This window comes from Diceros bicornis, chromosome 12 (genome assembly GCF_020826845.1).
Source record: "Diceros bicornis minor isolate mBicDic1 chromosome 12, mDicBic1.mat.cur, whole genome shotgun sequence".
Lineage (NCBI taxonomy): Eukaryota > Metazoa > Chordata > Mammalia > Perissodactyla > Rhinocerotidae > Diceros > Diceros bicornis.
This window is the reverse complement of record NC_080751.1, coordinates 26,073,151-26,097,875: the sequence shown is the minus strand read 5'-3', so window position 1 is coordinate 26,097,875 and position 24,725 is coordinate 26,073,151. Positions and strand designations below refer to the sequence as shown.

General features: G+C 40.0%; 1 protein-coding gene across 1 annotated transcript; it reads left to right on the top strand.

Moving 5' to 3' along the window:
- Positions 1-1,360: 1,360 nt before the first annotated feature.
- On the top strand, positions 1,361-20,227 carry C12H2orf74 (chromosome 12 C2orf74 homolog). The gene is made up of 4 exons (XM_058550661.1): positions 1,361-1,525; positions 18,136-18,249; positions 18,350-18,506; positions 19,578-20,227. Exons 1-4 carry the CDS (start codon positions 1,410-1,412, stop codon positions 19,749-19,751), a joined length of 561 nt encoding a protein of 186 aa, XP_058406644.1. The 5' UTR covers positions 1,361-1,409; the 3' UTR covers positions 19,752-20,227.
- Positions 20,228-24,725: the final 4,498 nt, after the last annotated feature.

The window sequence follows — 24,725 nt, the reverse complement described above, 5'->3', positions numbered from 1 at the left end:
CGTTTGAAAACCTTGGGCATTGTTTCTAGAGCTTTGAAAAAGTCTTACAAAATGCAGAAACGTGACTGGTGCAGCATCCTTTCCAGGGTCAGTGACAGCTCTTTCTGTAAGGTTTAATTCTCCATCGCATCAACCAAATTGGGAAAGTCAGAGCATCTTTTTCTCCGCGAGTAACAGGTGGGGTTTTTTTCAGGCTTTTCTGTGTGGGCGCCTTTCTGGCGCTGCCTATGGAATACTAAAAAGTATGTAGCATACTATTAAACTCTTGACATGCTTCAAAATAACTTTTAATCAACTTCCTCCTCAATACATAGCATCAATTTTAAAAACTCGCTTTAAACACGGTTTAGAGAGGGACGGGTAATGAATACCCGCTGACGTAATGCAGTGGGGGTTTTTTGTTGTTTGAGGAAGCCACAGGAAGATGCCTTGTCTTGATGTGCTGGAATTCCTTCTTCAAATCGGGATGGTGCCTCAGGACATTTTCTGACAGTAAGACGCAACACAAACCTCGCAGCACCACCTGTGCTTGGCAGCAAACGCCGTCAGCTCTTTGCGCAGTTTCCCAGGAGCGCAGGGGTTTATGAGCATGCGCAACAGATTTTCCGTTAGGAATCAGGTGAGGCGCGGGCTGTTTGGAGCATGCGCACACAACATTTCTGGTAAGAATCAAGGGAGCATGCGCATACAGATGTTAGGCGTCAAGCGAGACACTTCTGAGCATGCGTCAAGCGAGACACTTCTGAGCATGCGATCTCGGTTCCCGGCGCCTATCGAAGGGCTTGGAGAATCTTTGTGCGTCCCTCTTTGACTGAATCCAGACTCGTGGAAGAAAGGCTGGTATATTAGTTTTTATAACAGGAGTTTTAACATCTTTTTTTTCTTGAGTCATTTTTTTCAAATACAGATATATTAAATATTCATTGTAAAATATCTAACAATTTACAATCAGCAACTGGGTAGAAAAATAGCCAAAGGACTGGTAATTATCACAGAAAAATAATTACCAATAGATGTTAAACATAGGAAAAAATGCTTAGCATCAGTTGTAATAAGAGAAAGAAAATTAGAACTATATTGAGATACTATTTTTTACTCATCGGATTGGCAAACATTGAAATGTATACTCTATATAGGAAGATGTGGGGTAACAGGTGCTGTCTTACCATGCTGATGGGAGAGCAGAATATCACAACCCTTAGTGGTTATCAAAACCGCAGCTGCATTTACACTGTGATCCAGCATTTGCACTGTGATCCAGCATTTCCACTTTTGAGAATTTTCCCTATAAATACACTTGCTTATATATGAAATGATGTATGAGGTTGTTGATTGTAATAGCAAAAGATTGGAAACTACCTAAGTATCCCTCAGAGGACTGATTTTAAAAATGGTAGTACATATGCTCAATGGAGCATCATGCAGCTGTGGAAAAGAATGAGCAAGTTCCCTGTGTACTGATGTGGAAAGATCTCCAGGATATCTTGCTAAGTGAAAAAAGGCCAGATGCAGAACAGCGTATAAGGTATGCCTTTTGTGTAGGAAAGGAGAATAAGATTGTATGATCCTTTCTTGTTTCCCCATAAATTCTGGAAAGATACACAAGAAACTAATAATCATGGTTTCCTGTGGGATGGAGGGAAGGACCGAGACAGGATGAGAGACTTCTCAATGTATACATTATAAAGTAATATTGCTTTTTGAACCATGGGAATGTTATCAGTTAAAAACAAAAATAATAAAACTACAGTAACTTGTTTTAAAATTTGGAAATGTTCAATATAAAAATGAAAAATCTCCCATAATTTCACCTTCTAAAGGTAACTGCTATTAACTGTTAGGCGTATGTTCCTCCAACATCTTACTTGCCTTAGTCTTGAGTATTTTTAAAAATTTAATTATGATTTATGTTATGCACATGCTTCAGAAATATGGAGGAAATCTTTTTTTAAAACCAAAAGCTCTTGGTCTGTTATAACTGTACTTTTGAATTTATTCACCATTTATGTTTATTAGTCGTTTGGATATCCTTATGTGAAGTGCATGTTCAAGTCCTTTGCCCATTTTCTTTTTTTATCTTTTTCTTATTGATTTACAAGCGTTCTTTATAAATTCTGAATATATGTCCTTTGTATACATACACTCTTTGGCTTGTCTTTTCACTTTAATAATATGTTTTGATGAACAGAAGTTCTTGATTTTAATGTGGATAAGTAATATCAATAATAAATTTTTTTAATGGATAGTGCTTTTTCTCTGGTCCTGTTTAATCTGTGGTTAAACCTGTTTATTGAATTCTTAATTTCTATTATTGTATTTTCAGTTCTACAATTTCCATTTATTTATTTATTATAGTTTTCAGTGCTCTGCCAAAGGTGTCTTGTCTTTTTTCCTTGAACATTAAGAATTACTATTTTAGAATCTATGTCTGATAACTCCATTAACTGGTTGAGATTGAGATTCAAATTTTTTCAAGGCGGTGGAATAAGACTACTTTATAGGCGGTGATGTGTAGTTCCATTAGGAGACACTTGGTGTCTGATTGTTTTTTTGTGATGCTAACAGCATTGTCTAGATCCATTTATGTGTGAGGGACTGCAAAATAATAGTATTCAAGTTCTAATATAATTCTCCTCTGTTTCTTATCTGAAACTCCTTTCTAAAAAGAAATTTCTCATCATTTGGTTACCCTAAGATAGAGATCATATAAGAAAAACAGAAAAATGCTTGATTTTTTCTCCTTTATTTACTGGTTTAAATAACGAGTTGGCTCTCTAGCATCCTCCCAAGGTGAATAATGAGGTTTTGTGCATGTTGTTTAAAAGGACTGACAATACCAAAGAGTTGGTGTGGGTATGGAGCAACTGGAACTCATACATTGCTAGTGGGAGTCTGAACTGATATAACCATTGATATACCACCAAGACAGGAAACCAGTCTTGTGGTATCTTCTAAGGCCTACCTATGACCTGTCTGTGCCATTCTGTACAGCCAGCAGAAATGAGTGCTGTAATGACCATAGATATGTTATAAAAATGTTCATAGCAGCACTATTCATAATAGCCACAAACTGGAAACAACTCAAATGTTTATCAGTAGTAGAATGGATAAATAGAGGTATAATCATATAATGGAATAATACATATCGAAGAAAAAAAGAACAAGATATTGCCATGTACAACGTGATGTTGAGTGAAAGAAGCCATACATAAAAAGTACATATGGTATGATTCCATTTATATGGAATTCAAGAATAGGCAAAACTAATTTATAGTGATACAGGTCAGCATAGTGGTTATCTTTGGGGGATACTGATTAAAAGGGAGTATGAAGGGTTTTTTGGGAGGGTTGGAAATGTTCTTGTAGCTAGAACTCACTATATGTAAGTTATGCTTCAACAGAAAGTTTTTTCTTAAGGCAAAGTAAGACTATATATCTGTATTGCTTGTATGCATAAAGACATTCTGTAAGAAAACACAGGAAACTAATAATAGTCGTTTCCAGGGGGTGGGTGCTGGTATGGAAACTGGGTAAGCTGGGTCAGGGCAGAGTGGGAGCCGTTTTTGCTGTATAACCTTTCTTTATTTTTTTAATTGAGATATAATTGACATGTAATAGTATATTAGTTTCAGGTGTACAGTGTAATGATTCGGTATTTGTATATATTGTGAAATGATCACCACAATAAGTCTAGTTAACATCCATCACCATATGTATTACAAATTTTTTTGTGTGATGAGAAATAACCTTTCTATATTTAAAACTTTTTGAGCTGTATGAATATATAAATATTTTTTTAATTGGTTATCTAGTAGAATCCTATTTCCAAATGGCTCTATCCTCATTTTTTGTCACACAGGCATCAATTGTTTGTTTCCCAGCCTTTTCCTCTTTTTGCTGACAATCAGGAAATATTACATATGGAACGATTATTGGGAAAACTGACATTTTTGCTTTGAATGTTTACTAAAGGTCCTAAACATTGAAAGCTCAGATATTCTATAAAAGGCAGTATATTCAAATGTCAAATTATTACCGATATGTTAATTATAGGAAATATTCTGTGTCTCACCCAGTCTGGCTTTGGATGCCCTGCAAGTACTGGTTGAATTTGCCCCATTTGTCCTTGATAAGAAATAGCATTAGCTGGACTAGAACAGTATTGACTACAAAATCTTTTCATTCTTTGTGGTAAATGATTCCTCTCCAGACAGGACTTGTCTTGGTCAAAGTGCCAATACCCAGTTGTAGATATCTTTACAGCATGCATATCCTAGAGAGCATAAAATTCTCAATCTTCTAAACAACACTTTCCCCCTCACTGACAGTGATACAATGAACTTGAGGGGGCCAATAGCAAAAGGGATACTGAGGAAGGAGCCAGATAGGATGAGAAAAAGTACAACGTAATTTCACAGTTGGTTCCACCAAATAGAAACAGCCTCTGTGAAAGTGATAAATTATAAAGATGAGGAAATCAGCCCATCCGTAAGCCAAAAGAAACAAAAACAACCCCCCCCACCAATTGTTCCTGTCACATATTTAGTTAAAACTTTAACAAAAATTATTCTTGTTGTATTACTCCCTTGAGCAAACATCACACTCCCTTTACAGATCTTCAGTGTCATAATTCCCTTTGTTTTTTTGAACAAATACCATGACTCTCCTTTTCAAATATATATTTGACCTCTTTTCAAATGTATTTTATTAGAATCCTCTTTTCAAATAACTTCTTTGAATTTTTCTTGCTGTTAATAAAGTCCACCTTTCCCACCCCTGCTGACATCAGGACATTTTACCCTCCCTATCTGGTGTCAAGAGACCCCTCCAGCCTTGCTCCCAAGGCAAATCCTGAAGGGGATTTTGGGTATCCTCTATAGAATAAAGCCTGTAATTTTGCTGTGTTAAGAAATGAGGTTTGGTGGTTGTTACCTGTTATAATTCCATAGGTTGGCTTAGACCAGCTGGGTGGTTGTTCTGCCCCACTTGGCATTGGCTTGTGCTATGCTCTGAATGTTTGTGTCCCTCTAGAATTCCTATTGAAATCCTAACCTCCAAGGTGATGGTATTAGGAGGTGAGGCCTTTGGGTGATTAGGTGATGAAGGCAAAGCCCTCATGAATAGCATCAGAGCCCTTACAAAAGAAGCCCAAGAGGGCTCTCTCACTCCTTCCATTATGTGAGGACACAGCAAAAAGATAGCTGTCTATGAACCAGGAAGAGGGTTCTCAGCAGACACCAAATCTGCCAGCACCATGATTTTGGACTTCCCAGCCTCCAGAACTGTGAGAAATAAATGTTTGTTGTTTATAAATCACCCAGTCTATAATATTTCTGTTATAGCAGCCCAAACAGCCTAAGACAGCAGAGATCACTCATTTAGAATTTCCAAGATGGCTTTATTCACTTGTTTGCTGCCTCATGGGAGCTGGGCCTCTCTCTAGCTGGAAGGTCAGACTTCCTACCTGGCTCCTCAGGACTCCAAGAGAGTGAGTGCAGGGGTTGCCAGGTCTCTTAAGAGCTAGGCTTGAATTGGTACAGCATTTCTTCTATTATATTCTATTGGTCAAAGCAAGTCACTAGCCAGCTCAGATTCAAGGGCAGGAGAAATGTCTTGCCCTCCTGATGGGAAGAGTGGCGTGCGTGTACAGGGATGGGAGGAATTGTTGGCGTTCATCTTTGCACGTGATCTACCACAGTAGAAAAAAGTGAGGAATGCAAATTTTTGCTTTCGAAATTTAGCTGAGGTTATTTGCCTTTTAAGATGAACAAAACATCATTTAAGAAACAAACTAACGTTGGAAACAATAAGGGTAAAAGGATTAGAAATCATTTTTCAAGAATTTTATAGGTGAGAGGAAGGAAGTTGGTAGTGACTGGACACCCAAGTTGGAGGAGGGGGAAGGGAGGGCAGGATACAGCTTCTGAAAGAAGGGTTTAGCAATGTTGTTTCTCTTGAAACACACGGAATGGAATTCAAACTCTGGCAAATGTTGTTCTTCATATGTCGGCATAAGAGCCACCGAGAAGGGAGCCTTCCCTGCTTACCCTCCAGCAGGGCGGAAGCAACAGGGAATGGAGGGAGGTTGGGAGTCCGAGAGGCTGCAGGTATGCCCTTTTCCTGCCTAAACTTCCAATTCCCCTAGCAGAAAACCCATGTAAAGGGTTTACGGAAGGCCTGGGGATAACCAGAGGGAATTACACCATGTGGGGGACCCTAAAACTGGATACCAAATATGGTGGTTTCCAAAGTCCAACGACAAGAAAAATCACAACCCTTCTACAGGGGTCCTAGTCCTGCTTTCTCGTCTTGAAATCCACCCTTCACTCCCTCTCTTCAAAGAAGGCACTCCTTCTTTAATCCTTCCCGGTGCACATCTTCACACGCACGCCCAGATGCCTACGTGTGGGTAAGATGCACGCACGTGCCTGCCGCTCTGAGCCACTCAGAGAGCTGGCAGATGTTGCGCAATTACCATCTGCTTTCACCACAGTAGGCCAGATTAAATTCTTAATAACAATAGCAATAACAAAATTATTGAGCAATTGCCGTGTGCCAGACACTGCTCTAAGCACACATATATTAAATCTCACAACAGCCCCATGGGAATAGATATTGTCTCCATCCTTGATATGAGGATGATAAGGCACAGAGAGGTTAAGTAACTTATCCGAGGTCACACAGGTAGACAGTGGTAGAGCAGGGATTCACATCCCGATGATTCCCAAAACTCACACTCCTGAACCTGAGCAGTGGAGCCTCTCTTCTGCAGGCCTTCCTCTCCCACCACCTTCTCTGTGAGGAGGAAGCCAGCAGTTGACAAATTCATTCTTCTTCTGGTAAGGGTAAGCCCCTGGGCATATAAGCACTGTTTTCTTCTAGTTACTTTTGTGTGAAAAATTAGAAAGGATAGTTTTGTTAACAGTGGCTATTTCTGGGTGATGGAATGAAAGGCACCTTTTAAAAATATGTATATTCTTTTTTTTTTCTATAAATAATATATATTTCCTCAGTAGTTTTTTAAGTTTAAAAAGAAGTCCCCCACAGTCTGTCTTGCTCTTTTCAGTCCCCTAACCTCCTGGGGCTGACATGAGCACAGATGGGCTTCAAGAACGAGATGTGGCTTACAAACATTGCCTCAGATACGAGGTCTAACTATGAGACCCTGTTTTATTGGACACCCCTGTGTAGAACAAAAATGTCTCCCCTCCGCCTTTGAGTATGGCACCTGGATCTGTATTCAGCAAGGACGAGGTTCTTGGCGGGGGCGTACCAGCACGAGGGGAGTGATCGTAATTTTCCGTGGGGTAGGAAGTAACTTAACCAATATGTAGAAAGGTGGATGTCTCAGGGCCACAGATGCATTGTGTCATAGTTTCCATGGCCCTGGGTGCTATAATAATGCCTCCCACAGACCATTGCGTGTGACAGAACTCAATTCCACAGCTGCCTGGGGTGTCCATGAAAGTATAACTCAAAAAAAAAAAAAAAAAAGAAAAAAAGAAAAATCAAACAAACCTGTAGTTCTTCCATGTATCTTCAGCACCTGTGAGGCTGCCCTGGCCCAAAGTGGAGCTTGTGCAACTGATTCCTGGAAATAGGGGCCTGTGGACTTGCTGGGCCAAGTCCCCCGTCCAGGGGTGGGGCTTCCCAATGGGGCAGCCCCAAAAAGGGGTCTCAAGGGTAATTTTCATGAAAGGAGATTTATGTCAATGGATGAGGTAGCTAAGAGTCTAGTCCCCCTTGGGCCAGAGCTGGAGAGATGTGCTTTCCTGGGACTAGATGGGACATGTGGTTGGGTTGTACAGTATGGAAGAATCCCAGGATGGCTGATGGAAGAAAGCTACAGCAAGTCATGGATATTTTCCTTAGGGCCAGGTGCTGAGGGTTGATGAGGTTGTCCTCTGGGGATAGCTCTTAGTTCTGCCTTACGGGATGGCCAAGAGTGAAAAAACTAAAACTTAGCCACATGCCTTTGACCCAAGTTCTGTGCCCCAGGAGATCCAAGATTCTTGGGATGGAGATGCACTAGGCTTCTTTTTTCTTTTAGATTCCAGAGGGGTCTTAGTTATCCAAGGTGGCTCCTGACATATTAAGAGCACCTCCAAGCAGAGCACAGCTGACTTTACTGTATGAACTCCCATTCATGAGAACCCTAGTTCTTGAAGGTGCCTTCTTGACCTTTACAATAAATGAGAGCCACAGTGAGTGACACACCGAAAGGATCATCTTGTGATGTTGAGAAGGAAAATGGACCCACCTGGATAGAACCACTTTGAGACAAGTTGATAGCTGCTATAGAGCCTTGTTGGTCTTTCCTTCACATGTTCCATCACCAAGGCTGTGTTCTGGGTTCTCTTATGTGAGGTCAGTCAGGTGCGGCCACAAGAGGAGACACAGGATAGGCTCAGGAAAACAAAATTTATTATACTCACAAGTCCTAGAGACGGAAGGCACAGCACATCATGCAGGGCCACATGTGAAAGCACTGGTGTCAGTCAGGAGGCAAGAGTGAGGGGAGAGCCGAGGCCATGGCCTTTATTGCTCTTTCCACAGGAAGAGAAAGGCAGGGCGGGGGAAACAGCTTAGGATTGACTAGTTTGAATAATTTCTTACGGGCTCTAACCTACAGGAGTGGTCCCTATTTGCCTAGTGCCTGGCCCTGGGATGATTAAAGCAGAGGAATATTGCCTGCTGGGGTGCCTGAGCCAGATACAGGAGGTATGGCTTTGGATTGGTTAGTTTGCATATCGAAGCCATGCTCCCAGCTGTGCCCTTCACTATCTGTAAGAATTAGCTAGCCCCAGGAGGGCCAGTATCCCCAGAAAGAAAGGTTTTTAAGATGTTAAAACATTGTAATACACAGAAAATTAAAAATATAAACAATACAGACTGTATTAGTTATCTATTGCTGCATAACAAACGATCCCCCAAATTAGTCGCTTAATCCAAACACTATGTCATAGTTTCTATGGGTCAGGATTTCAGGAATGGCTTAGCTGGGTGATTCTGGCTCAAAGTCTCTCTTGAGGTTGCGGTCAAGATGTTGGTCTACAGTAATCTGAAGACTCAATTGGAGGAGGATCCATTTCCAAACTTACTCACATGGTTATTGTCAAGAAGCCTTAGTTTCTTGCTAGCAGTTGAAAGGCCTCAGTTCCTCACCATAGGCTGCTTGAGTGTCCTCACAACTTGGCAGCTGGCTTCTCCCAGAGCAGGTGACCCAAGACAAAGGCAAGGAGGAAGCCATAATGCTTTTTATGACCTACTCTCAGAACTCACAGGCCTTCACTTCTGCTACACTTTATTCTCTAGAAGTGATTCACTAAGTCCAGTCCACACTCAAGGAGGAGGGAAGAATATCAAAGAATTAAAACCATCACAAAGTCCAACACCAACTTGATCTCCACAAAGTCAGCTCAAGGGCATTGTAGCAAAGGCCACTGTCCTGGTTTGCCCCAGATCCAATGATTCAGTCTTTGGAGACCATGGATTTTAAACCATGAAGCTTCTCGCTTTTTGTGGATTAGGGATGTGAGATTTTGGAGTGAATCAAGGTGAATCTGGTTTGGGATCTACACAAGATGGAGGCACCCAAATCTCCCCAGGTGAGGTTTTCAGAAGGCTGTGCTTTAAAGGCTAGGGGTAGAATGATTGGGTGTAGAGAATGGCCGAGGATGTGTAGGATGGGGGTGCCAACCCCCTGTTGTAGAGTGGGCTCTCTCCCTAAAGCTACCCCTATAGCCTGGCTATGCTGTTTACCAGACATTACCAAACATCATTGTAAATAAGGAAAAATATAGATGAAGACAAAGAGGAAGAAGACAATTTAAAATGTTTGCGTAAATCAATAATGGAAGGATAGAAGATGTGGAATTAAGAATATGTGTCTTCTTTTACTTCAGAGAAAATTTAGAATAAAAAATGTATGTCTGTTCAAATTCTAGTAGTGGGTCCTCCTACAATATACCTGACCACTTCTCCTCAAAACAGTCAAGGTCATCAAAAACAAGAGAAGTCTGAGAAACTGTCGTAGCCAAGATGAGTCTAAGGAAACAGGACAACTAATTGTAATGTAGTGTCCTGGACCAGAAAAAGACATTGGATAAAAACTAAGGAAATCTGAATAAACTATGGACTTTAGTTATTAATAATGTATCAATATTTGTTCATTAATCGTAACAAATGTACTGTACTACTGTAATATGTTAATAATGGGGGAAATAGGTATGAAGTACATGAGAACTCTCTGAAATATCTTCTCAATTTTTCTGTAAATCTAAAAATGTTCTAAAACATGAAGTGTACTGAAAAAACTGTTTTTGCCCAATAGTAACCAAAATCTTATACAGAAAGGAAAACATCTCTCTGAGCATTAGGTAACCAATGATGTGCCATGATCATTTTTACTTTGAGCCGGAAAAGGTAAAAGAAAAGTTGAAAGTGTTTGGTTAATCAAGTTTAAACAAGTTCTTAAAAAATTAAATTGCTCAAATGGCAGATTTGTGATTCTTGGGTTTCTTTCAATTTGAAGGGTAATAAAGACTTGTGATCCAGAAAGACTTTGACATATGCAAGAGAAACTTTAACTTCTATGCTTAAAATTGCTTGGCATCAGAAAAAAAAAAGCTTTTATGGGAAATAGTACTTGTTTATGAAATATGTTTCTTAAAATTTAAGTCACATCACCAATGCATGGTTGTTGTTGTTGTTGTTGTTTTTTTCTGACTTTTTTCTTTTCCCAAAGCAAAAAAAAAAAAAATTTCAGAATAGCTGTTGGGTTCTTCAGATCAATGTGATTTATTATATCCCCCTGTGCAAGTTAATGAGACAAATTATAGTGACATCAAAGTGTTTTTAACAGTTTCTAAAACCTAAAGCAGAACAGTGCTTTTGCTTTGACAAAGGGTAAGAGGAGACTGAATCCAGGAAATTAGAAATAAGGTAAAAACAAAACAAAGGGAATAAATAGAAGTTAAAAATAATAGATCGATATGTAAGATATTTGGAGCCCAAACAGTGAAACAAAATGGATGAGATTTAAAATAAAAGATAGAGCCAAAAGCCAAGAAGCTTTTGAAAATAAATGAAGGGGCCGGCCTGGTGGCACAAGTGGTTAAGTGCGTGCACTCTGCTGCGGCGGCCCGGGGTTCCCCGGTTTGGATCCCGGGCGCGCACCGACGCACCGCTTGGCAAGCCATGCTGTGGCGGCGTCTCATGTAAAGTGGAAGAGGATGGGCACAGGTGTTAGCCCAGGGCCAGTCTTCCTCAGCAAAAAAGAGGAGGATTGGCAGATGTTAACTCAGGACTGATCTTCCTCACAAAAAATAAAAAATAAGTGAAGATTAATATTTTAATATCAGAGTTGTTCTCACATATTTATGTGCAAATATGTCCATCAATACTATTTATAAAAGCAGTAAGTTATCCAACAATAAGAAAATAATTGTAATGCTTCTATAAAATGGAAAAATATGTAGATATTAAAAATTATCTTTTTGAAGATTATTGAAAGACATTGGGAAATGTTCATAATAAAAATTTTAAGTTTAACAAATTATATACACAATGGTTCTAATTTTTTAAAAAATTATAAAAGGGGCCGGCCCACTGGCGTAGCAGTTAAGTTCATGGGCTCCACTTCGTTGGCCCACTGTTCGCAGGGTGGGATCCCCGGCACGGACTGACACACCGCTTGGCAAGCCATGCTGTGGCGGTGTCCCATATAAAGTAGAGGAAAATGGGCACGGATGTTAGCCCAGGGCTAATCTTCCTCACAAAAAAAAGAAAAATTATAATATAAAAATAGGTATATGTTTCCTCAAGATGCTAAACACAGAGTTTCCATATTACTCAGCAATTCCATGCCTAGGTATATATCCAAAAGAAATGAAAACATATGTCTATGCAAAAACTTCTACATGAATGTTCATGGCAGCATTATTCATAATAGGCAGAGTGGAAACAACCCAAATCTCCATCAACTGATGAATGGATAAACAAAATTTGATATATTCATAAAATATTATGTTATTCAGCAATAAAAAGGAATGAAATACTGTTACATGCTACAACATGGATGAGTCTTGAAAACATTATGCTATAAAGTTGAAAGGAGCCAGACACAAAAGATCACATATCATATGATTCCATTTATATGAAGTGTCCAGAATAGACAAATCTATAGAGACAGAAAATTGATTAATGGTTGCCAGTGGCTGGGGACGGGGGAGTGGGGAGTGACTGCTAATGGGTAGAGGGTTTCTTTTGGGGGGGTGATAAAAATGTTTTTAGATTGTGGTCATGGTTGTGCAACCATCTGTATATATATATATCAGTGTATATAGTATAAAATATCAGATTTTTTCTCAAGATTTTTTCTCTCTATGTGGTGGAATTATAAGAGATTTTGTTTTCTTTTTTGTGTATTTTCCAAATTTTCTACAATGAAAAATGTTATTTAAAGGAAATGAGAGGGCCAACCCCGTGCCTTGGTGGTTAAGTGCACGCGCTCCACTGCTGGCGGCCCGGGTTCGGATCCCGGGTGCGCACCGACATACCGCTTCTCTGGCCATGCTGAGGTCGTGTCCCACGTACAGAAACTAGAAGGATGTGCATCTATGACATACAACTATCTACTGGGGCTTTGGGGGAAAAAAATAAATAAAAAGAAAAAAAAAGAAAAGAAATGAGAGAATTGGTAATCAGTGCTCCTCTAAATGTGATCTGTAAACTGGTGATCGTCCCTAAATTGTCACTGGTCTGCAACAAAATACAGAAATTGAGAGGAAATACCTGAAAACTTTAAATAAATATTGTACATTGCAGTGACATCGAAGTGTATGATCACTTTAATTCTGTTAATAACATAAATATTGGTCCTCAGTGGATTGGGAGAAAAAATAGAAACCTGCTCTTTCACCACAGATAGTTAGAGAAACCCTGTCCTAGATAATTCCTAGTGTCCTTTTCAAAAAATGTTTAGATCAAAGACTATGAGTAGAGGGGCTGAGGAAAATGAATACAACTAAAACAGACTAAAATAAGATATATAAAAACCATAACAGTGAAAATGATTAGAGCAAATTATGTTTAGAAGGAAATAAAAGCAAAAAGCTCACGGAACAAAATGAATAGAAAAGGAAAAAAAAAAACCACTGCCATCAGCCTCTAAGGCTCATGCTTCCAAAATAAAACACCAAAAGAAGTCCCCCATCCACCTCTTGATAATGGTTCCCACTGCTTATTATAGGTGCTGGGTTGTTAGGGGATGGCACATGCGGAGGGGGCTTGAGAACAATGTAAGGTGCAAAAGGGTCGGTCTATACAAACCCTGGGGGAAACTTGCTCCTCTGAAGTGGGCTAGAATGTCGCATCACCTCTTCCCTGGGTTGGAATCACAAGGTCAGGAAGTCTCCCAGCAACGGATGAACCAGGTCAGCTTTAACACATTTCCCAGACAGACATCTCAGGAAGGTGTGGAATCAGCAACAGATCTGTTTTTCAAAGTCCTCGGAATTTGATCCTCACTAATGTTGTAACATGGGGCAAGGCAGAAGATGTTCAAGTATGGGGCAAGGACATTCTCTGCTTGCAACCCAGGTATGCCCTTCCAAAACCAGAAGGATGGAATATGGAATGGGACCACTGGAATGATGGCTCAATGGTGGCTGAATCCTCAACTCCGTATTCTTCTATCCTCGTGGAGCCTGGAGCGAAGCACAAGACAGGGGGACTTTAAAATGGGCCCCTGTGTGAGTGTGCACATGGGTATTGTGGCTATAGTGGTTGTAGCCAGAAATGTATTTACTCGATTTTGGGTGGTTATAATGTAATATTAATAGTACGCTGCTTCTGACACTTTCTCTCTCAAAGACATCTCAATTCCAGATGAATAGATATTAGCTATAAAGGTTTGCTAAATCTTTTGCAGTGAATTTACAGACTCTTCTGTTGAATTGTGGCATTGGGGGATTGGTGCCCGTTTCCTTACCGAGAAGAATATTGTCTTGGTGTCATCACCCCTGCCAAGGGCAGCATGTCCTGTTGTATAGCTCAGTGTTACCTATTCTGTGAGAAATAACTGGGTGATGAATGGATTATCTAAAAACCTTATCAAGCTTAATGACTTTCTGAGGTTTCAGATGGCTTCTGCATGAAAAGGTTAACTCTGAATCATAAATAATGAAGGCTTTTCAACAGAACAACCTTTCTCTTGTGTGGAAATTATATGTACTGAAATATTAGCCATTTATCTTTGTGTTTAATTTTTTTTCTTTCTTCCTCTAGTAAAAACTGACAATTTTTGGCCCTTAATGTAGAAGAAAAAAACTATTTCAATCCAAGTGCCCTGTTAAATATCACAGCTTGATGTTGATGAGTTTCAGTAACTTCCATTTAGCTTTCTAGAATCTAAAATAAGACCTCCAAGCAGCCCTACTAGCTGTGGTAAGGAAAAAGGCTGCACTAATTTGATGAAAAAGAACACACGCTCATTTCATTTCGCTTGTCATTGGAGGCTAGAGGGAACCTATTTAATGTCCAACAAGGTCAGGATATGGTAGATAGGCTCAAAGGCTCTTCCTTCCCAATGCTTGTTTTCTGTTTGTTTTGTTGTTTTTTTTTTTTAAATAGCCTTCTTAATGGGTGTGAGGTGGTATCTCATTGTGGTTTTGATTTGCTCCTTAATGATTAGTGATGATGAACATCTTTTCACTTGGCCATTTGTATATCTTCTTTGGGGAAATGTCTAGTCAAGTCCTTTTCCTATTTATGAATTGGGTTTTTTGTTGTTGTTGAATTGGAGGAGTTCTTTATATATTCTAGATATTAATCTGTTATCAGATATGTGATGTGCAAATATTTTCTCACGATTGAGTATGGTGTTAGCTGTGGGGTTTCTGTATATTGCCTTTATTATATTGGGGTAGTTTCCTTCCATTCCTAGTTTGTTGAGTTTTTATTTTTTGTCATGAAAAGATGTTAAATTTTGCCAGATGCCTTTTCTACGTCATTTGAGATGATCATGTGTTTTTTCCCCCTTCATTCTGTTAATGTGGTGTATTACACTGATTTTTGTATGTTGAACCATCCTTGCATTCCAGGAATAAATCCCAGTCGGTCATCATGTATAATCTTTTTAATATGCTGCTAAATTCAGTTTGCTAGTACTTTGTTGAGGATTTTAACCTCAATATTCATAAGGGATATTGGTCTTTAGTTTTCTTTTTTTGTAGTGTCTTTGTCTGGCTTTGATATCAGGGTAAAGCTGCCCTTATAGAATGAGTTAGGAAGTGCTCCTTTTTCTTCAACTTTTTGGAAGAGTTTGGGAAAGATTTGTGTTAGTTCTTTAAATTTTTGATAAAATTCCCAGAAATCATCTGGTCCAGGGCTTTTCTGTATTGGGAGGTTTTTGACTATTGATTCAGTCTCCTTATTATAGTTCTATTCAGATTTTATATTTCTTCATGATTCAGTCTTGGTAGGTTTTGTGTTTCTAGGAATTTTTCCATTTCATCTAGATTATTCAGTTTTTTAGCATACAATTGTTCATAGTACTTTCTTAGAATATTTTTTATTTCTGTAGAATTGGTAGTAATGTCACATCACAAATAATTTTTGAGCATTCACTTTCTGTGTGCAATCACAATGTTAAGCCCTGGAGACCCATCTCCAAGTAAGACCCCATGGCATCACAAAACTTATGGTCCAGTGCATTTAAAATGTGATTTAGAGACCAAAGTTGGATAACCCTATACTTTTCAGAATTATATTAACTATACATATGAATTTAAGATATTGATTCCTGAGCTACATTCAGTGAAAGAAAGTCTTTAAAATACAGTCTTATCAGCCCTTACTTGTTGCTACTACTGTATCCTTGCTAAAGGCCTCTGGTTTCAGAATACATATGGCAAATAATCTTGGAGACAGGACCAACTGGCAGCAATGTACTCTAGTCCAGCACTACTCATTGCACCACACACACACAAATTCAGGCTTGGGGATGGGCCCTTTTTTCCTTTTTATTCAGGTATAATGTCCACACAGTAGAGGGCATAAAGTGCATTAACCTTAAATACACAGTTTGATGGATTTTCACATATGTCTAGACCTGTGTAATCATCAGTAGATTGATATACAATATTCCCATCTCCCAGAAAAATCCTTTATATGTACATGAGACATGAGAAGATTGGGGATCTTAAAGTCTCAGGCTGGCAGCAGTGTAGAGTAAGGAGGGTGAGATGGGCTCTGAGTCTTCATCTGGGAGCCTTGGCTGGAGGAAGCATCCAAGAATTCTGCTGACTCTGCCAGAAGTGGCTCAGACTTGCACATATTCTGCAAAATCGGCCTTGGCCTGAGCCCTCCCACAAACTCTGCTTGTGTTTACACACACACACACACACACACACACATCCCCACTCATTCAACATTCATGGAATTTGCAAGTCTTGACTTGGTGGAGTAGCCAAAGATAAAGAAGCCATAGTCCCTGCCCTTCTGGAGGAGAGCCAGCATCACTGCAGCCCAAAGACCCCCAGGGCTCACCTTCTGACTTTATTAGATGCGGTTGGCAGCAGCTGCCATACTCCTATGTACCCTCCTTTCCTTCTCAGAAAATCCTAGCTCTACCCTCCTCCTTGTCATGGGCGTCCTTCCTCACCTGAAGTTAGATCCGGACCGGGGGTCATCTTTACTCTGATCATCTTGTTCTGCTCCTGCTTCCTCAGCCATGGCCTCTAAAGCTGCCAGTTTTTTTGTGAGTCCAGCAAGTAGGTCCAGTGATGCGGGATTAGAAGGATATGGGGTAGTCAGCCTGGAGAGAGCACCACTAGGAGGTAAGTTGATTACTGATCTCAAGGCTATAGAGAGATTTTATAAGAAGGAAGTGGACTGATTGTTCATTGTCTGTGAAAGCAGCAGTAAGATAAACAGGCTCAGATTAAGAAAGATAGAGTGGCACTGGCCTGGTGGTGCAAGCAGTTAAGTGCGTGTGCTTTGCTGCAGCGGCCCAGGGTTCGCCAGTTCGGATCCTGGGCATGCACCGACACACCGCTTGTCAAGCCATGCTGTGGCGGCGTCCCATGTAAAGTAGAGGAAGATGGGCATGGATGTTAGCCCAGGGCCAGCCTTCCTCAGCGAAAAAAAAAAAAAAAAAGAGGAGGATTGGCAGATGTTAGCTCAGGGCCGATCTTCCTCACAAAAAAAAAAAGAAAGAAAGATAGGGTTTGGAGAGTAGGAAGAAAATCCTTGTCTAAAGAGTAGCCAAGTCTTTGGTGCCATGTGGCCTGCACCCCAGCCCTCTCAGAGGAGAGGACAGACAGACAGCAGCCTAGGGGAGAGTTTCATGGTTTTCCTGACTTCAGGTGGTGGGTGCGGTTGGGCTGGTGCTCTGGTCCCTCTAACTCAAGGGTTCCATGATTCTGTGATGTCACTGAAGAGAGAAGAATGGGGCGCTGGGCTTGGCTCCAGCTGCTCCAATTCCTCTCCCTTTGGATTCTGATAGTTTTTGGGATGAGGGGAGGTGAGCTGAGTGATCACACGTGTCCCAGCTCAGTCTCCCCTCTAGCCACCTCAGCCCCCACAACATTTATGGAGAGAAATTAGCCAGTGTGAGTCAGCTCCACCGAAACAAACAGAGCATGTTTTTTGAAGCTGATCAAAAGAACAACAATGAAAACAGCCTTTTATTCTTCTGTTTCTAGAAAACTTAAAGAACAAGAGAACTACTTTCAAACTGAGCTGGAAAAGAATATTTGGACAATCTGTGATTGTGAGAGTGGATGAGTCTTCTAGCTAACCCTATGAGCTTTGAAACCACAGCAATCACTTTCTTCATCATCCTTCTAATTTGCCTCATTTGCATCTTCCTTTTATTGGCGGTTTTTTTATATAAATGGTATAAATCCAAGCTGATAAATTGGGATCAGATTTCAAGTCACACTAGCAAATGTATCTAGAAATAATATAAAACAATTTAAAGTGGAGCAAATAATAATGCTGTAGCTCTCTACTTTTTCCATATCAGTGTTTTAGAAATGCTAATGTTCTGTTTAAAAGTAAAGTTCCACGCCAAGCCTTAAAATCAAGACCATTCTTCCTTTTCTGAATTTTTTGCTTGCTCATTTTCAGCGTCCAAAGTAAGAAAGATGAAGAGACAGAAAAAGGTCCTTGTACAGATGCAAATGGAGGTGAAGATTGTTTAGCTGCTAATGTGGAGACAAACAATTCAGGAGACAAAGACAAGTAAGTCTATATCGTAGAATGTGGTAGAAAGCCATTTTTGTGTGTGATGATGGTAGCTAAGATGCATGAATTTAAAAAACCCTGCTGATTGATTTTCTAGGACTCTAACATCCATGAGGCCTGGCATTCTTGTTCAGAGACAGAGTAAAGAAGTGGTGGCCATACCCTTTGAAAACAGAGAGGACGCAGAGGACGAAGAGGTGGCCAAAATAAAACAGAAGCAAAAGCTTGAGAATGCTAAAGAAAATGGTCAAGAGGTGATAGGCTTTTCTACTCTCAAGGGGCAGTTTAGAATGTGATTGATTGAAAAGGAGGTAAATTACTTGGCTAGGTGGTGAGGGGGGTCTCGGCTAGAACTTAGGTGTGTCCTTGGAAGGAGTACACTGTCCACAGTCATTTAAACTGTTCTTTTTAACTTATGGATTCATATTATTAAACCAATTACATATGCCAAGCCTAGACACTTCCTCATTCTTCATTCTTACATTTGTGTTTTTCTTAATAATTCCCCTTCATTTTGCTTTTCTCAGAATCCTAGGATATTAGAGCTGGAGGAGGCCTTGGAGATCATCTAGAGATCCAACCCTCTCATGTTACAAATGAGAAAATAAGATGAATTGTTCAAAGTCACTCCTCCACCATGGCTGAGCTCAGGACCAGACCCTGTGTCCCTGCTCTGTTTCCAGCCTCCTTCTACAACAGCACGCAGACATTGCCAGGCTCTTCATGAGCTCCATGTCTGGGCTCCCTGATAAGAACAGCACAAGACCCCTGCCCAGTCAGAGACAGAACGATGGTTCAGGTGGCTCTTGGGTTTGACTACTTCATAAAAAGAATGACACATGTCACCAGATGCTGTTTGAATATGTCAGTGTATGCTTTTATAACCATAGAAATATGAAAATGAGATCATGATGGATTATCACTGCTGTCCTATATCATTTAGAAATACTTTTTTTCTGTTTCTCACTAACAATGTACATATAACCTATATATATATATAGGGTGTTTTTTGGTGAGGAAGATTGGCCTTGAGCTAACATCTGTTGCCAAGCCTCCTCCTTTTGCTTGAGGAAGATGGTTCCTGAGCTAACATCTGTGCCAGTCTTCCTCTACTTTGTATGTGGGACGCCTCCATAGCATGGCTTGATGAGTGGTCAGTAGGTCTGCACCCGGGATCTGAACCCATGAATCCTGTGCTAATGAAGTGGAGCGCATGAACTTAACCACTACATCACGAGGCCGGCCCCCTAACCTATATTTTTAAAAGCAGGGCTTGTTGCATTCATAAATTGATCATTTATAATGTTTGTCCCATTCTCTTGCAGGATGTTGACTTGCAAAAATCACCCATACGTGTCACTGGATCTCCTTCAGTTATTGAAAACCACAAAAGACCTTTAAAAGGAGTGACATTTTCTAGGGAGGTAATTGTTGTGGACCTTGGGAAGGACCATCCTGTATCTCGAAGCTATACTCGAATACATAAAGAGAGAAAATGAAGCTCAAAAAAAGCTGAGAGAGAAAGAAACGTAACCTTAGACTCACAGCGAAATGATTGGGGGCACAAAATCATGTTGAACCAGCAAAATAATGGGGAATTAAGCAAATACAGATAGTATTTTACTTTTGTGCAGAAGTGGGCTACATGCAAAATTCTGTAAGTAAAATACCCAGAACTTTAATATAGTTTTTTTTAAATTCAAATCTGAGTTCAAAAAATTGATTGTATTAAGTGTCCTTAAAACACTGACTACTCAGACGCTGTTCTAACATGTGAATAAAGTGATTTGTGTTTGTGCAGATGTCTGTTAGGTAAATCATATTCAAGGAGCACTTTGGAAACAGCACGTGTTCTTGATGCTCTGATCACAGGCATCCATGACCAAATGACTGCTATCATCATGGAAACTTCCAGTAACTAGGACTAGAGTCTCCTACTACATAATCCCTATTGAACTCAGTCCTGAAACATTTATTGTACTGACAACGGCTTTTTAAGACTGATACAGAAAAAACCCACCACCAACGACAAGACATCATGTTACTTTAGGCAAGTCCTGGGATTATACTATTTTTGGTTACATTAGTTTAAAATTTGCTGTCTGTATGTGGAATATGACAGTAGAGGCCAGTACAACATTATCCAAACCACTGCAGTAAATATTTGTGAAATGTGTAAGGGGCAACGAGAGAGATAAAAAGTAGAAAACATAGCATTTGATTCAGGGGCCTAGCACATTGTCATGTATATGGCATATGCTGAATAAATATTGAGTTATTGTAGAATAAGTGATAAAATAATTTAGAATGTGTGACTAATGCTAAACGGGGAGTATTGACACCCTTTGATGGGGAGAAGTCCTTGTGGTCGGAGACAATCCCACAATGACAAGGAGAAGGGACTTAACCAATAATACAAGCAGAGAGATGAGTGTGTTTCAGATGGGGAAAAGCACAAGCCAAGGCAAAGAAGTGAGAATGTGTATTCAGTTTGGTGGACACCAGTTGGCTGGAGCTGCACGCTGGCGCTGCGGAGAGTTGAGAGGTAACAGTGAAGTGTAGTCAGGAGTCACAGTAAGGTCACTCTTAGGATCCCAGGCTAGGGGTGTAAAGTAGATAAGGGATTAAAGCAGCGTGGACTGTGGTGGAGGGGGTCTACAAAAATACTCATTCAGAGCCCATGAGTTCTCTATAAGCACTTAAAAATTTTGGTCTGTGATTCACCTGATGATAACATTAAAAAAAATTTTTAAATTGTGGTAAAATACACATAACATAAAATTTACCATCTTAACCAGTTTTTTTTCCCTTTTTAAAAATTGAGGTAGCATTCGTTTATAACATTGTCTAGTTTTCAAGCGTACAACATTATGTGCACAGTTCAGTAGTGTTAAGTACATTTACATTGTACGACCATCACCACATCTATCCACAGAATTCTTTTCATCTTGCAAAACTGTAACTCTGTACCCATTAAACAGTAACTCCTCATTCCCCCCCACCCCACTCCAGTCCCTGGTAACCACCAATCTACTTTCTGTCTCTATGAATTTGACTACTCTAAGTACCTCATATAAGTGGAATCAGAGTATTCATCCTTTTATGATTAGCTTATTTCACTTAGCACGATGTCCTCAAGATTCATCCATGTGTCAAGAATTTCTTCCTTTTTAAGCCTAAATAATAATCCATTTGTACATATATACTGCCTTTTGTTTATTCATTCATCCGTTGATGGACACTTGGATTATTTCTTTTTTCTGTTGTGAATAATGCTGGTATGAATATTTAAAATTTTAATCTAAGGAAGTTCAGACTTATCTGGATGACCATTTATAGCTGTATATTCCCATATGATGTCATGGTTTCATCGCCCATATCTGCATCTGTATTTATGAAACCGAGGTGCTTTGTCACAAGCTGATGAGAAAAGAGTAGAGGAGGAATTAATACATAAATGATGCATCTATGTCCAAGTGAAGGCCAATTTCCTGGTGACTGACTATGCTAATGACGGTTTTGTAAAAGTTCCAATAGAAGAAAATGGTGGGAAAATTGGCCATCAGTGCCCATGATAGCACAGGCACATGGAATTCCAGAAGGCCATCGGTGCCACAACTATGGGGTAGCAATAAAGCAGTCAACAGAATATCATCTGGCACTAAATGTTAATTTGAATTTTATTGGTTTTATGCTTTTGTTTATATTTGACTTGTAAATTTGTTTTGGTTTTAGGGTTGAATGAGAGCTCTAAGGATAAGAAGTTGGTATCCAGTTTTACGTTTCTACATGTTTTTAAGTAACACTGTATATAATAAACAATTTAAGGCAATAGTAGTGGCAGGGGTTCATGGGAACTTTCCTCTGGGATTAGGTTATTGAAGAATAGCACCAGAAGATAAGTGGAGAAGGCTATAGTGACAATTCAGACTTGAAGGATGAGGATCTGGAATAGGGAGGTGGCAGAACACAGTGAGAATATGAAGAAAGAGTCAACAACGGCAATTTCTGGACAGATAATGGGAGGAATGAGAGGAGGATGCAAAGATGACTCCTGAATTTGGATACCTGAGAGACTGTCCGAAATAGGAAAGTCCAGAGTGGTGACTAATTTGAGGGAAAAGATTAGCTGGGTTTTACTTCTGTTGAATTTGATGTGTTTGCCAGAAATTCAACTGAAGATAAACTGAGCAGTCTAGGTGTAGGGCTCCGTTTCCATCTCCTAAGCTATGGAGTCAGTGAAACGTTGAGCAATTCTTTCTCAATGCCCATCGTGTCTCTCTTGCAGAAGTAGAATCAGTGTTGCTATTTTCCCTCTTTAATTAGCTGTTGACCCAAAGACTTTCTTCAAATGACCTCCCCAAGCAGGACACATCACCCAAAAGCCAAAAGGGAAAAGTTGATTAATTGGCCCATTTTTAAAAAACTTCTGTTAAGCAAAAAACAACAAAATACCAACAACAAACTGGGAAGGCCTATTTTTAAAAAAACGTTTTATACTGAAATAATTTCAACATTACAGAAAAGTTGCAAGATGATAGATTCCCTCACTCAGTTTCCCCAGTTAACAGTTTACCACATTTGTTTTATCATTCTCTCTCTCCATATCTACGTATTCATGTTTTTTAAGCATTTGAGAGTAAGATGCAAACATGCTCTGTCATTCACCCTTAGTACTTTGGCAGATACTTCCTAAAAACTGGGACATTCTTTCACATAACCACAGGTCCACCATCAGTTAACATTGACACGCTATTGCCATCTAATCCACAGGCCTTGTTCAAAATTTGACAGTTATCCCAGTTATATTCTTTATAGGTCCAGGATCCAATTCAGGATAATGCTTTCCATTTAGTTGTCACATCTCTTTAGTCTCCTTCAATTTGGACCAGTTCCTCAGACTTTCCTTCATTTTTTTCACCTTGACGCTTTTGAAGATTACAGGCCAGTTACTTTGTAGAATGTCCCTCACTGTTGGGTTTGCCTGATGTTTCTTCATGATTAGGTTCAGGTCATGTATCTTTGGCAGGAATATTCCAGAAGTGATCCTGTGATCTCAGTGCATAATATCAGGAGGCATGTGCTGTCAATTTGTCCCATAAGTATTGATATAATTTTTATTTTTATCACTTGGTTAAGATAGTGTGTTAGATTTCTCCACTGTAAAGGTAATAAGTAGTTTTTACTTATTAATAAATGGTATTAGTTAGCATTCTACTGAAAGATAGGCTTTCCCTTCTCTACTATTCATTCATTCATTTAATATATCAGTACGAACTCTTAGGTTCCTGTTTTATTCAATATGTTATAATCCTTTACAATCATTATTGGTTTTGATGCTCAGATGTTCCCAGATATGGCTGGTGTGGCCCCCTTCACATTGGCTTTTATGTCCTTTAGACATATCTCCATTATTCCTTGAGCACGTCCTTAGTTTTCAATACAAGAAGTTCCAAGCTCATCTTGTACTTTCTCTGGCCCAGCTCTGGAATCAGCTCTTTCTTTCCTGGAGAATGGTATTCTGAAACTAAGCCCTGCACACTAGGTGTGCTCATTGCTCCTTGGTTATCATTGTTTCTAGATGCTCTCAGTGGACAAAGGCAGGAAACATATGTATGTACAAACAGATACATACACACATATGCAGACATATATATGTATTAATTATCTATTCCTGCATAATGAATTACCCCCAAACTTAGTGACTCAAATAATTAATAATTATGTATTATCTCTCATAGTTTATGTGGACCAGGAATTCAAACTGAGCACAGTGGGGATGGCTTGTCTCTGCTCCATGATGTTTGGGTCCTTGATGCCGGAGGACTCGGAGATTAGGGCTGGCATCATCCACAGGCTCGTTCACTGACACGTGTGGCAGTTGCTGCTGGCTGTCAGCTCAGGAGCTGTCACTGGAACACCTACACATGGCATGTCCATGTGACCCAGGTTTCCTCACAAATTGGTGGCTGAGTTCCAAGGTCCAGTACTGAGAGAGAGAGAGGGAGAGAGGGAGAGAGGGGGGGGAGGGGGAGGGGGAGGGAGAGGGGGAGGGAGAGGGAGAGAGAGAAGAGCAAGAAGATGGGCAATCTTTTGGTAACTTAATCCTGGACGTGACATCCCATCACTTTTGCTGTATTCCAGTCTTTGGAAGTGAGTCACTAGGTCCAGCCCACACTCAAGGGGAAGGGATACACAAGGACATGAATATCACGAGGGAGTGGTCATTGATGGTCATCCTAGAGGCTGCCTACCACAGAGTCTCAGGTTGGTCCTGCTCAGGTGACTGAGAAAAGCAGACATAAATCCTCTCTGTGGGGCCGGCCCCGTGGTGTAGTGGTTGAGTTCGCACATTCAGCTTCAGTGGCCGGGTTCGCCAGTTCAGATCCTGGACGTGGACGTATGCACCGCTCATCAAGCCATGCTGGAGCAGTATCCCACATACAGCAACTGGAAGGATGTACAACTATGGC

What these genes read in the sequence shown, in the direction of transcription:
- C12H2orf74 (XM_058550661.1), top strand. Translation starts at nt 1,410, where the DNA reads ATGGAGCATCATGCAGCTGTGGAAAAGAATGAGCAAGTTCCCTGTGTA. An exon ending in GATGCAGAACAGCGTATAAG is followed by an intron (nt 1,526 to 18,135) that starts GTATGCCTTTTG and finishes GCTCATTTTCAG; the next exon opens with CGTCCAAAGTAAGAAAGATG. An exon ending in AATTCAGGAGACAAAGACAA is followed by an intron (nt 18,250 to 18,349) that starts GTAAGTCTATAT and finishes TTGATTTTCTAG; the next exon opens with GACTCTAACATCCATGAGGC.